Source organism: Phyllostomus hastatus, unplaced genomic scaffold (genome assembly GCF_019186645.2).
Source record: "Phyllostomus hastatus isolate PE091 unplaced genomic scaffold, TTU_PhHast_1.1 phas_contig_210, whole genome shotgun sequence".
Classification (NCBI taxonomy): domain Eukaryota; kingdom Metazoa; phylum Chordata; class Mammalia; order Chiroptera; family Phyllostomidae; genus Phyllostomus; species Phyllostomus hastatus.
In genome coordinates this window covers 5,076,868-5,091,843 of record NW_025333737.1, presented here as the reverse complement: position 1 = coordinate 5,091,843, position 14,976 = coordinate 5,076,868, and the positions used below count along the sequence as shown (strand labels likewise).

Below are 14,976 nucleotides of genomic sequence, written 5' to 3'. Positions count from 1 at the left end.
GGGGCTTTGTTTTTCCCCTTGTGTTTTTGATAACTGAAATTTACTTAAGAAATAACTGTGATTTGGCTTCCATTAGTTCCACACCATCTCCTTCCTCGGGCTGCAGCGGAAGACCAGCCAGGAGTGAAACCACTGCTTCCATGCTTGCCTGGTCCAAGTCTCTGAAGAAAACAACATTGAAAGACCATAATGAGTCTTTCAGGTTCTTCGCTCCACCCTCCCCTGAAATCAGCTTCTCCCTAACTAACAGACACAAACTCTAGGAACTGCCTATTTCATTAAACAAATTATTAGGACGATCTAAGTAATATGAGTTAATATGCAGACCCTAGAATGCAAAAACATTTCAAATTTAGGAGAGGGTATTAATAACTTTCTACAGAGTAATCTTGGTGAATGACGACCTTAAAAGAATGAATTAAAAAACTAAGCCTGGCCAAAGAAATACATGGAAATTGTTGTGTGGTTCACAGTGTTTAATTATTTTCTGATATGTGGCAGGAAGTTTTTATCATTAGACCAAACTTGATTAATCAATTACTTTTTAAAACAACTCAAAACAATTAAGTTCCTCAAATAATACATTTATGTATCTAACCATAAAATAATGTGTGGCTACGTGTATTTTGTCTTCCAGTAACTATACACTATCCTTCCCAGACAACACCAACTTTCCAAACATAACGCTCTCCCATTTTTTTACTGCAAGTCTTTCGGTTAAAAAAAAACAACAGTATATAATTCAAATGCAAAAGCTTAACATCCATAAAAATAATTTCAATATACATAAAAATATGTATGACAGCTATAATGAAGTAGTACTAATGCCTAGAGGAAACCTGCTGATGCTTAAAGGTCCTTCTCTTTCTCACCTTGTAAGACATTTGACATCATCATCTGCTGCTTGGTTTGATGTTCCCATAACCCAGTCTGTCAAGTATTCTACCATCTTATTCCTACAGAATGGCAGAGAAAAGCAAAATAGGAAACAATTTTTTTAAAGTCACACAGACGCTTTTTTAATAGTGTACGCAATGTGCCAAATCACCCCAGCAACACGACAATTTTATAAAAATAAAATTGTTGCTATCAGATGTAACAGAAGGGACCAAACACAGGCAACTGGAATACTGACCCTCCATGTTAGCCCTTAGCTATGTATTGGTTTGGAAACAGAACCAAATTCTTAGCTCAAGAATAGCATAATTTTAGAAAAAGGCGGTATTGGGCAGAAAGCTTTGGGAAATTTGAGAGACATGAAGAGAAAAACAAACACATAAAATGCTCCTTTTCCACCCATTCTCACAACCCCTCCACTTCCCATAATAACCAGATACCAACTATTTTTCTGTACTTACATTTAACCCAACAGAAGACCCTGCTTTGCTCTTTTAAGAACTCACCTAAACTTCATCTCTTGACAAAATGAGAGGTCGTCTCTCCTTGCCATCATTACCTCAACTAACTGACACAGTTTCGTTTTTATCTGAATTGCATGGACCATATTCCCAAGCACACGAACATATCTATTTGGACATAGAAACATTAAAAAAAATGATCAGATATAAACAAAAGAGGTTGTTCTTCTAAACGCTTTAATCTCTAAGTAAAATTACTACAAGTAATTATAAAAGCTGCAAGAATTTTATTTTGTTTATAAGAGAACATATATAACTTCTGGTTACCTTATTGTCACACCCTAATTTAGGAGCAATAAAGAAAAGGATGGCAAATTACTTCACTAATAACTACTAATACCAATGTGTTTCTGCTACATTTCAGCAGAATGCTTACCTGACCAAATTTAACATCATTGTTTCAATGCTAGCTTGCCCCAGGTGTTCAGAGCTGCCTTCAGTATGGTTATCTAGCAAGTTCTTCATTATAGCGATGGTTTGCTCTACGAACTGAGTATTGGTGTCAGTCAGTAAAACCTACACAAGGAACAGAATACATCTGGAATCAGTGCACAGCAAACAGACCACAGTGAGATGAAGCCACCTGATCTCAATGCCATGTGTATGCAGAAATGCACCCACAGGCCTGTACCCAAACAGGCACACGGACACAGACAGACATTCGTGCCTATACCCGAGACATTCAGAGCCCCAGGCACACCTACACGCTACAGCTCCGAAACAGCAAATTTATCCCACAATAGAGAATTCTTTTATCTGCAATTTCTTGCCTTTTTTCAAACATGTGAGTGAATGCTTATCCCAGTATCTTATTAAATAATCTAAACAAAAGAGCTTCATAAATACATCATTCTATTCATAGGGAAAGGTGAAAAATTAAAGCAGAACACACTTTACCTGTCCTTGTGAGTCAAAGAATTTGCTGATGGTATTCTTCAGTTTGTTAAATAGCATTGGATAAAGCGCAGGACTCAATTCTAGACCCACCAGGTCCTTCACATTGGTCCGTATCTGCAGCCCTACTTTCTCATGGTTACACACCATTAAGGACAGCAGCCGGTCCATAAATTTGCTGACAGGGGTATCTGCATTTCCTTCTGAGGACATCACTGAAATCATGGAACCCTTGCGTTCACTGACGGGGCCCATGGGAGGGCTATAGGTGGCCAGGCCGGAATTGCTCCTCTGCTGCAGGCACACTCCCCCAAGGGCACAGAGGAAGCCAGTCATGTTGATCCACTCCTGTAAGGAGTCCGTGTCAGACAAGTCAATGGATCCTCCTCCACTCACATGAGACATTCGCCTCTTAACAATGGTCTTGTGAAGGCTTTCAGCAGCCTAAACACAGGAAAGCATAAATTTATCCTAAATTGAGAGACTCTAAAAATCACTTTTTATACAACAATTCTTCCATGACAAAAGGACATTTTTTATACTTAAAAAATCCAAGTTTTCACTGCCATTTCTAGTCACATCAAGGTGTCTGACTTCTTGAGGAAGGATGAGCCTTAGAGAATTGAGGGTAGCAATAAACAGAGATACACTATCAGATATAGAAGATGGTGACAGACTACAGCTCAGAAAGGAACATATTCTCAAAACATTTGTTTATATCAATTCCTAGACACAAAAGCAATGTCTATGCTGCTTCAAGGAATATAAGCATTTGGAGATTTTTAACTAAGTATTACATGTACTTATTAACTTAGTGATTGCCCAAGTTCAAGTGCTCTCTGGCCAGTTTTGTATACACTGTACTATTAACACAGATTCCACATGGCAAGTTGAGAGTAATCAAGAAGAAGACCCACTGAATATAGAAAGAGAAGTTAATGAAGAAAGTACAGGAAGACAAAAATAGAAAAAAATTACATTCTACAAGAATTTGTAATCTGAGGACAAATCTTCAGAGTTCTGATCCTTTTAGTTTAAGGAATACAGATAAGAAGGAAAAACTCTTGCTATGTGTGGCAAATTTTTTTTCAAATTCTATTTCTCTTATATGCTGCTTATAAGCATAATACTCATCCTCCTATAGTGACTAAAGTAACCCAAGAAAGCAACATATCTGGGGCATTCTGTGGTATCCATAATGTAGAAACACCATGCACTGCTTTCTTATGTATGTTCGTTTTGTGAGGAAAGCGGCCTTTCTCTTATAGAAGATGATTTTGAATATGGAACTCCTGAAACTGACACTTCTCACAGCACATGCATTTAATACAACTGTACCTATTATTAGAATATGGCATACACCCCTGCTTTGGTGCAGCACATTATCTCTTGCAGGACCTACATGATCAAGTATTTATGCAATCTCTCTGATTAGGAGTTAAGACAGTGTGGCTTGTGACATGGCTGACTTAATGTGGAGCACAGTGAAAGAACCACTGGCTACATACAACACTGTGCTTTGATAAAGAAAGCCTAGACCTTACAGTTAAATACTCTGTGTCTCCTACTTTGACTATGAGGTTGGCTGGACCAAGTCAGAATACGTATCAACTTCACACCTTCAGTGATGTGTGCAATAATGAACCACTGGCATCTGACACAGAAATGTCCACTACGAAAGAACTTGCAGTTTGGCTTGGCAGCAACAATGTGGTAGAGCATATATCTGGACCAAATTTACATGCTGAGATTATCAAAGTGATTTTGCATTTTCTGGCAGTGGAAGGGCAAACTGAGTACTCAGCATACTGACTACATTTGGGCTGCAGCACAGCTCAGACACTGTACTTGGCATGGACATGACTTACTTCCTTCACTTGTCAAGAATCTGAATCCAGTACCATGTAGACGTATCTTTAATTCAGTCTCAGCTCTTGAGCCAAATGTTCAAACTGAAGAGACATAGTGCTTGGCATGGATATTAATTAAAGCATCACGGAATACTGCACTAACAGCAGTTGAGGCTCAGCTATCTAGAATACTTTTGCATCTTTATTAAATGCTAATCTTCCCACTGGAAATAAGAAAGAGGGAGAAGAGCTCAGAAGAACAGCTCCACCTTGGTTACCTCAAAGCAGTGATATTAGGGAAACCCATCAAAGTGAAGGCAGTGACATTGAAATGGATGAGCAACTTATTAACAGAATCAAACATGTACAAGAGCAACTCTGAGACACATGAATCCATGCAGGGAAGTTCTGAAGAAACTGACAACAGTGTGAAGACAGAAACAGTGGTCCTGGTAGCAGCTGGGGACTGAGTGATGGACCGAGCAATGAGGTGAATTCTGATGATGTAAGCCAGTCATCTGGGAACCCTGGCAGTGAAGCCCGGTCAGAGAACTTATAAAAGAAACTGGAGATAATGATCATGGTTGCAATGCCCCTGAAAGCAGCTGTGATACAGACCTTCATATCAGAAAGTTAGAAAGTCTAGCAAACACTTGCGTAGAAGATGCCCATGGCCCATTAGAAAGAAGTGGAACAAGCAATGGAACAGGAAAGGACATGGTTTTTAATACCGAGTCAATGCTATTGATAGATGATTACAAATGCTAGATGCCTGTTGACACTCTGAAGACCCAGAACATAATATGTCAGGGGAAATGATTGCTGCTCATACAGCACAAATAACTCAGGACCCTTGCATTTCACGCACTGGGCATTTTCTGGGGAGACAACTGGGAATAGATTATTGGTCATCAATTTATTAGTCATCAATTAGATTATTGGTCATCGATTTATTAGTCCACAGCATCACCACCTCCACCACAATGGACAAATATGATCGTACGCCAAGTACAAATGATGCCCGTTGCAGTAACGGCCAGGTCAGTGCAAAATTAGGGAAAAAATATAGTTGATTTTGATGGTGACAAATCTGGGTGTGAAAAGGAACCAGTTCAAATTAATGCAAATGCAGAACTAACATCTCACCTCCAAAAACATTTTCCCAATTTAGTACCTATTTACCATGAACATCTAAGTCAGGGGCCTGCACTTCATAAACATCAATTCAACGGTAATGCTATGACAGCCATGAATTTGGATGTTTGCAAAAAAGGAAATTTGCTGTCGTAAAGAGTCCAAGATGATGGTGCAATTAATCTTCCTGAAGGTTTAATAAATGAAGCAGAGAAATGACTCTGTTCCTTAGCATGTTGGTTTATGTATAGACAGATTTGAATGAGGTTTGCAGAATGTTCCTTAAAATTTTAGAAAACAAGAGATAAAAAGGAACTTAAAAAATTTTTATGCGTTAGTCAAAGTTCATTTCATGTACTCTTACACAAAATGACTTAGATTTGAAGCATTTAATATACCATTACCAACCTATTTTTTTTTTTAGTAATTGTGATTTTCATAGTAGGTTTAAATACATTTTCCTTACAGGGTTCATATTTTATCACCTAGTCTTACTTTTCATCTAGCACTTTAATTAGATTCCCTCCAACAGAAACAAAGAAATAATTTTTAATCTCTTCTTGACTCTGGGAACACAGTGATTACTCTGTTTTTAAATTACAGTGAAATATTCCTAAACTGTCATTATATGTAAAGGAAATTATAAGCTAAGTGAAGTTAAACTTAAGCTGAAATATAAAGATTTTGATAATACTATTGTTCTTCCACCTGGGTGGATCTTTTGTGTCTAAGATGTCTGTAGTGTCTAAAGAATTAGGTTTGTGTTTTTTCTTCAGTGTGAATTCTGCTGTATATTTATATTTCTTATTGGGGCTCAAATGAGTACAAGTTTCTTGACTGTCAGTTTTGGTTGGTGGATACAATGGCAAGTTTCCCTTGTCTTCTACCGTTTTGATAATGTTGTTCCATTCGTTGATGTAGCAAATACAAGTAGGTATTCATTGAATATATTATATTAATGTTTTCAGCTTACCTCTGCCGAGGCCTGATATACCTAACTTTATTGAATATTTAAGTACTTCAATATATTTTCTTTTTACCTAACTGAATCAGAAAAAGTGTATGTAATATTTTATTTTCTACTTTGGTCTTTACAGGGCTATAATTTTTAAGTATATTTTATTGATTATGCTATTACAGTTGTCTGAATTTTTCCCTCTCCTCTATCCCACTCCCCTCCTCCCTGCACCTGCCCCCTCACCCTCCAGCATTCCCCACCCAACAGTTCATGCCCATGGGTCATATATATAAGTTCTTTGGCTTCTCAATTTCCTATACTATTCTTAACCTCCCATCTATTTTGTGCCTGCCTATTCTGCCTCTTATTCCCTGTACCTTTTCCCCACATCCTCCTCATCTCCACCAACTGATAACCCTCCATGTGATCTCCATTTCTGTGATTCTATTCTAAAGGGCTATAATTTGAATTATCACAACAGAAAAGCTGTTCATTCAGGTATAGGAAACCTTTAATAGATCTCTATTAATGGAGCAAATGCCTCATCTGGCACATATTCTTTAAACAGAAAGCTTTAAATGGCTGGATAATATTCCATTATTTACACAGGTATTGTAACAGTTAATTGTAAAATGTAAATTGTCTTTTTAAAGTTTTTGTGATACCAATAAACAGTTTTTAAAAGTGACTAATAATTTATATTCCCCACATGTACATCTGCATACCCCATGATCCAGCAATTCCACTGCTGAGTATGAACATCCAGATGGTCACCAGAAGACACATTCAAGAATGTTTGATAAGCAGACATGGCTCACCTCATTGCACAACCACATCAAAAGTACAATTAAAATATGCAACAACCACCACTCAGAACCTTCAGAAATTGAGTTGAATGGAAGTCTGACAACTACAGAATTAAAGAAACCACATCCATCCAGACTACAAGGAGGGGTACAGACACAGAATGGGCTGATCCCACACGTGTGGTGGATAAAAATCCAGGAGGGATATATTGGAAGCGAGGAGTTGCAGCCCCACACCAGGTCCCGCAGTCCAAGGTTCCAGTGTCAGGAAGATAAGTCCTCACAACTTCTGGCTACAAAACCCAGCGGGAATTGGGTTGGTGGAAGAAACTTCTGGAGTTTCTCTTAAAGAGCAACTTAAGCAGTTCCTCTTAAAGAACCCATACACAGACTCACCTACTCAGACTCACTCCCTCTGAGCTCCAACACTGAGGCAGCAGCTTGAAAGGCACCAGTGTATACTGAGAGAAACTGAAGTGTCTGGCATCAAGGCTAACAAGAGGCCATTGTCCCTTTTTCTAATCTTTCTCCACAAAGCCACAGAGCCAGCAAGCTGGTGCCATATCTGAAACTCCATCAACCTTACTAACACTGGAGATCCCCAGTGTTTAACTCACCTTGGAGATCCCCAGGGACTCAGCCCCACCCAACTTATGGGCCCACCAAAGATGCTTTTCCATATGAGTGGCTTGTCCCAGCTCCTGCTGACAACTTCCTAAATCCTCTCAAACTAGCAACAGCTGACCTCAGTGAGCTCCAGGCCCAGCACTAACAGCAGCCAGCCTAGATTCACAGCTTGGCTCTGCCTAGGTATCTCCAAGCCCAGCACAAGTAGCAGCCATCTCAGACTGCTTCATAGCTCAGGCAGGGTGGCCCCAGGCAAAAGACAGACCCAGGGTTAACTTAGGCCAGTACCACTCAGGAAACCCCAGGGCCAGCGTACCCAGTAGACAGCTACAGATCAGGTCAGAGCACCACCACCCTGCCCCTGCACAGCTAATCCTCCACAGAGGGCACAGGTTGGTAGTAAGTGGTCACAGCCAGTCCTTGCAGTGACTGGACTGGGTAAATCCCTCCCATTGATCTGCCAACAGCAACCAAGGCTCAACTACAAGAGGAGGGTGTACTCAGCGCACATGAAGAGCGAACCTTGAAGAGCTTGGGTAACAGGAGACACTGTGCCACTGGACCCTACAGGACACCTACTACATTAAGCCACACTACCAAGATAGAGTCAAAGCAGCTCTACCTAATACACAGAAACAAACACAGGGAGACAAAAAAAAACATGGTCCAAATGAAAGAACAGATCAAAACTCCAGAAAAAGAATTTAGCGAAATGGAGATAAGTAATCAATCAGATGTAGAGTTCAAAACACTGGTTATAAGGATGCTGAAGGAACTTAGTGAGGACCTCAACAGCATAAAAAAGATCCAGTCAGAAATGAAGGATACACTAATTGAAATAAAGAGCAATTTACAGGGAAACAACAGTAGAGTGCATGACATCAAGAATCAAATCAATGATATGGAACATAAGGAAACAAAAAAACAACCAATCAGAGCAAGAAGAAAAAAGAATCCTAAAAATGAGGATAGTATTGAAGATCTTGAAACCTTTGGGACGACTTCAAGATATCCAACATTCACATCATAGGAGTGCCAGAGGAGAAGAGAAAAAGCAAGAAATTGGTTTTTCAAATCTATTTGAAAAAATAATGAAAGAAAACTTCCCTAATTTGGTGAAGGAAATAGACATGCAAGTCCAGAAGGACCAAAAGCCCCAAACAAGTTGGACCCAAACAGGCCCACTCTAAGACACATCATAATTAAATGCCAAAGGCTAACGATAGAGAGAATCTTAAAAGGAACAAGAGAAAAGCAGTTAGTTACCTACAGAGGAGTTCCCATAAGACTATTTCTGATTTCTCAAAAGAAACTTTGCAAGCTAGAAGGGATTGGCAAGAATATTCAAAATCAGGGACCTACAGCCAAGATTGCTCTACCCAGCAAAGCTATCATTTAGAATTGAAGGGCAGATAAAGAGCTTCCCAGACAAGAAAAAACTAAAGGAGTTCATCATCAACAAACAATTATTATATGAAATGTTAAAAGGACTTAACAAAAAGGTCAAAACTATGAACAATAAAATAGCAAAAAATACAAATTTACCAACAATTGAATCTAAAAAACAAACTAAGCAAACAAGAAGAACAGAGACAGAATCATGGATACGGTGAATATTTTGATGGTTGCCAGATGGGAAAGGGGAGGGAGAGGGGGAGAATGGGTGAAGAGGTAAATGGATTAAGAAGTACAAATAGGAAGTTACAGGACAGCCATGGGGATGTAAAGTACAGTGTAGGAAATAGAGTAACCAAAGAACTTATACGTATGACCCATGGACATGAACAGTGTTGGGGTATTGCCTGAGGGAATGGTACGGGGCTGGGGGAGGCGGGGCAAAGGGGAAAAATCAAGATAACTGTGACAGCATAATCAATAAAATATAATTTAAAAAAGATTGTTCATAACAGCATTACTTAAAATGACTAAATATTTTTGTATAGCCATCCAATCACCAAATTAGTTAGTAAATTAAAAATTAAATTGTAGACTGTTTGTTGAATGAAATAATATATAGCAATAACAATGAATGAACTATAACTTGATGGAATACTGTGGATGAATCTCACAACGTTGAGGGAAAGAAGCCAGATATAAGAGAGTGTATCTCTATTATTCCATTTGTATAAATTTTAAAAACAAAGTATTTTATTTAATAGTCAGGATTGTGGTTCCTGTTGGGTTGTTAATGACTGGAAGGGGCACAATGAAGGTTTCTGGTATGCTGATTAATACTTCCTGTCATGGTTGCTGGTTGCACAGGTATGTTTACTACCTAATATCCTGAATTGTCACTTAAATTTATAGACGATTTTGTTAGGCTTAAAAAATGATGTCTAAGATGAAAAAATAAAATTTAAAAAATCCAGACTTAAGATTTCCATATACATATTTAAAGAGCCATTGATATATTTTAAAAAGCTTTGATTGACAAGAATGAACCTTGCAAACACTATTGCAAGTGAGTGGAAAAAGAAAAGTCACAAGAGACCCACACATCGCATTATTCCATTTACATGAAATGTCAAGAACAGGCAAGTCTACAGAGACAGAAGGCAAATTACTGGTTGCCTAGGCCTCATGGGGGAAGGAGGAAAAGGGAAATTAGTGAATCGATAACTAAAGATGATGAAGTTTTTTTAAATTATGGTGATGGATGCACAACTCTGTGACTATATTAAAAACCACTTAATTGTACATTTTAAATGGATGAACTGTATAGTATGTGACTTATATCTCAATAAAAGTTACCAAAGGGACAAGGAGGACTTTCATTCTGAAGCCACATATGATACTAATAATGATAACAGGTATACATCTGCTTCACAAAAACAACTTTTTTTCTTGTCCTAATTAAGCCTGACAGGAATAAAGCAATAGGAAACTAACCAGGTTTTCTAAAACACCTAATAATGAAAGCAACAGGGTCATTACAAATCAGACATGTACAAATACCAATTAAGTACTGATTTCCAGGGTAACATGTAACAGCTGATGAATTAAATGTTTAAGTTTTAAAAATTCATTTAACCTACAGGATCAAATCATCTATCTACCAGATCTCTTAATTAGAATATTTAATAAAATAGTAAAATGCATTGCTTCAATTTTAATTTATTTTTCTCTACCTTTGTTTCTCCTTTTCTGAAAATTCTGTGAAATATTCTGACGGAGAAAGAGAAAGAAGAGGATAAAGGAATGGTCTCTACCACAAATCATCTCTAGGTCTGTGCTGTCCAATATTTCTGCAGTGATGGAAACATTTTATACCTGTGCTGTTCAATTGAGCCTTTAAAATGTAACTACTGTGCAACTAAGAAACTGAATTTTAATTGTATTTCACTTTAATTAAGTTAAATTTTAATTTAAGTAGCCACATGTAGCTAGTGGCTGCCATACTAGATAGTATAGACTTTGATGAACCACAACTATACGCTTAAGACAACTATAGTCTATAGCCTAAGACAACTATAACAGTCTTAAGACAACTACAGTGATCCCTCACCTATTGCAGGAGTTATGTTCCAGAGACCCCCAAGATAGGTGAAAATCCACGAAGTAGTGGCGTTATATTTCTTTTATTATTTTATATATTTTAAGGCTTTATAAACCCTTCCCACACTCCTAAAAACCTTTCCCACTCTCTTAAACTTTCCCACACTCTTATAATCACTTCATATGCTCTTAAAACACTTTCTACACTCTTAAACCTACATAATTTTAACAACATATAAAATTCTATATGGGTACTCACCAGAGAAGTATACAGTTGTCCCTCGCTATATCGTGGTCCACTTATTTGCAGCTTCACTGTATCATGGGTTTTTAAAACCAAAATAAGTGGACCACGATATAGCGAGGGAGGGATGACTGTATATGCTTATTATACATACTAAGAGTAACTCACAAAAGATAGTACTAATGTTATATGTTTAGCAGATCAATAAATAAACAAAAATCAACTTTACAAACTCACCTGGCCATCTTCCATTTTGGCTTTTGGATAGTTGAGGATTAGTTTTGTAGCTTGTTCCCATTTTGCATGCGTATCTTCCCAAGCCTAAAATGAAGGCAATTACCAAGTGAAAGCAACTTTAAACCTAGAGCTAAATCAATCAGCAATAGCCAGGCCCCAAATTTGGTGCGTATCATAAACATAATGTAATATGCACATATCTTAGATTTGATTCAAAAGCTATTCTGAATCACATACATGTAACATGAAGCTTTTAAAACTGAGGGTGGGGGCCTGGGAGGAAAGCTCTGTTACTGAGGGCACACATACCTCAGTGTTTCCTGCAGTGGGATGCTCAATGCGCCTTAGTAGTGCCATCACTCTTTTCTGAAGGGCTGTTCTCCCTAAACAAAGACAACAGGAAATCACCTTACCGCACTTAGAGCCCTGCTGGCCAGTGGGGAACCTGGCAAGCCCAACACAAAAGGCAAAGTCGGAGAGGTGGAATGAACTCTTCAAATGATAAAGCTGAACACTTCCATTACCTCCCTCACAGAAAAAGGTATTTTCCCTTGGATTTCACAAATGTCCACGCCATAAAATAGTTATTCCCACCTATATTTACTTAAAATACGCCAATGTGTTAAAAACTTCATTATATGGGGTAGGGTGACAGTAGGTTTACAGTTGTTCATATGGAAATCAATACAATAATTAATAAACACAAGAATAAATTGTGTTTCAGGTACAACTGTAAACCTACTTTTGTCTCACCTTGTACACAATTCAGGCCAAGTACTTTATATAATATATAACTGCCAACAATTTATACTGCCAGTTTTTAAACAAATGTAGATCGTATTAAAAACTCAGTGTGACATTAACAATTTATTTCAAATGCTATTTATTTTCACCTTACTTGTGCAGAAAAGAATTTCAGGTAAGTTTTTTGAATTAGTCCTTTAAACTTGCAAAGTCATCATCTTAAATACATCCCTACATTCCTAGCACAATCGGATATCATGCGATTCAAGGCAAACCGAGTGGGAAAAACATCAGCTGTACTTACCCGTTGACATCATATTGCTGACAGAGGCAAACTCCATGAATGTATTATAGTTGGGCAAGAAGTTGTGCACTGACACCTCGTCCACCCCGCACCGGATATCTGCTTCCTCACAGAGGTGGCGGAAACAGGACATGGCAACTAGAACAGCTTCAGTGTCAGGGCTCCACAGAAACATGTACAGGGCCACTTCCAGTTTGGTCTGGGCCTGTCGGCATATTGGTGGGGTTCCACTGCACCCTGCTGCACTATCCTGAGAGTCAGGGGTGGGAAGCATGTATGTTTAATGTAGATAACTTTATTTACAAAACCCAACACAACAAACTGTGCATCTACACATACACAATAACCCCGAAGAGCTTTCCCCTCTCATCACGATGGGAATTTTCAAACCCCCAATTATCTTGTGTGAATGAGAAATGAGATGATTTGGACCAACATGATGCTACTATCTAACCAATTTCCAACTGAATAATTATTATCCTCTTCTAGACTCCAGAAAGGTAGATTAAGTCTAACATGGACAAAAGTCAACACCCATAACATAAACCTACATAAAAATTTAAGTCACCTCCCAGTCAATTATGACAAAGGAAGAAGAAGTAACAGGAAATTCTATTGCAGGGAAAAAATAAGTACATTTAACACTGACTGAAATGGAGGCACAAACAAGAACTAAATATCACTATAGAAGATACACTTGATTCTGGATTACATATTCCGAAAGCCTGAAAGAGACATCCTCATTTAGGAAACAAGTGCAAATTCTGCAGGTGAAGTAGACAACTGTAAACATGATGTCATTTAGTTGTTATACTGTTATATTGAAAATTAGGGAATAAAAGGCTTTAGTATAAAAAAAATAAAGCTCTTCTCTAATGATTTTATTTTTTTGCTTACACTATGATTTATTTTTAAAAGGAATCACACCCACAAACAAAAATCACAGAAACATTTACCTATATAACATGAAGCAAAATGTTTTTTTCTCCCAGTAAATTTGTATTTTTTTAAAGCTGGTACAACTTTTAAACTTCTGGGGTTTAAATGGTCTTTCTTATGGAGTGGACATTTATAATAATTATAGCTGTCGGTTATATCTCATAAATGTCAAATATTTGATCAAATACAGCTTACATTTGATCCCATTTAATCCTTATAACAATGCTGGGGCAGAAATTATTATTATCCCTATTTTAAAATTAAGGAACTGCAGTCACAGAGATGTCAGGAGCTTGCCTCAGGTTCCACAAAGAGCTGTGCTAGAACCGGGATCTGAGCAGTTCTCTGCCGTGCTGTATTGACCTAGTTGAGAGTTACCAAAGTTCACTCAGAAAAATACACAGAGCACAGATGATCATATAGGGAAACTATAAAAGAAGCTGCTCACCATGGACGTGTTCCCTTTCCCCTTCCGGAGAGAGGCTCCAGGAGTACAAGTTCGGAGTAACTCTTCGTGATCCATGGACATCTGACTGGCAGTTCCACTTGAAGGAATGTCACATCCTACCCCGTAAAAGACTAGAAAGTGACAGGAGCTTCTATCTGCCTGCTAGAAAGAAGAAATAAGTAAGCCTTTCTGAAGCACTGATAACCAAGAGAAATAATACTTTGCACATGAGCTGCCTGCCTGTTTGAGACTACCCTGGAGAACCTCTCCTCCCAAGTCCTCTATCTCACTTTGAAGAACATTCACTAGAAACCCACAAATAATGTTTGCTCAAAATCTTTGAATGACTCTCAGTTTTCCACCTTTCAAATCGTTAGAAACAACAGACCCTAGAAATGTAAATGAACATTTCTCAATCTAACATGGACACAAGTAAAACATTAACATGCACTTCTCAGTCAATTAAAAATGACTTATAAAGATTTTCTCCCAGAAGATTTTATCCTCTGCCATGCCAGGGTAACTGGAAGTTAAGTCTTTGAATTAAGTTCCTCTGGAGCAGTAATTTACACTGGAATATATGCCGAGTATGTCACAAGAGTGACTTTACTGACGCGAGTAGTGCAAATTCATTACTGGACTATTAATGCTTGTATTCTGGAGAATTACACCATAGCCAAGGGCATGAAACTCTGAAGTCTAATGTTTTTCCTTATTTTAGGAATACAGTGGTACCTTGGTACTCATCGTTATTTCGTTCTGAAACTTGTGACGAGTGCCTAAACCAACAACTACGGAATGACGAAGCGTTTTGTTTTCTCTTGCAGGGCACCATTGTGACTCATACAAGTTCCAGGAAGTGTGATGAGTCCCAAGCA

At 38.1% G+C, this 14,976-nt stretch overlaps 1 protein-coding gene across 8 annotated transcripts in view; it reads right to left on the bottom strand.

The window, feature by feature from the left end:
* The window catches only part of NF1 (neurofibromin 1), a 225,813-nt gene that overhangs the window by 115,918 nt on the left and 94,919 nt on the right, over positions 1-14,976 (bottom strand). For 7 of the 8 annotated variants that reach the window (XR_006785349.1, XM_045836072.1, XM_045836075.1 and 4 more), the window contains 9 exons: positions 14,099-14,260; positions 12,712-12,961; positions 11,973-12,046; positions 11,664-11,747; positions 2,316-2,756; positions 1,795-1,934; positions 1,404-1,526; positions 873-956; positions 45-161 (listed from right to left, as the gene is read on the bottom strand). Coding sequence is in view for 7 of the 8 variants with exons in the window: in XM_045836072.1 (XP_045692028.1) it covers positions 45-161; positions 873-956; positions 1,404-1,526; positions 1,795-1,934; positions 2,316-2,756; positions 11,664-11,747; positions 11,973-12,046; positions 12,712-12,961; positions 14,099-14,260 (1,475 nt within the window). In the remaining variant the exon portion in view is untranslated. The remainder of the gene's footprint in view (positions 1-44; positions 162-872; positions 957-1,403; positions 1,527-1,794; positions 1,935-2,315; positions 2,757-11,663; positions 11,748-11,972; positions 12,047-12,711; positions 12,962-14,098; positions 14,261-14,976) is intronic. The other variant, XM_045836073.1, reaches the window with a different exon arrangement.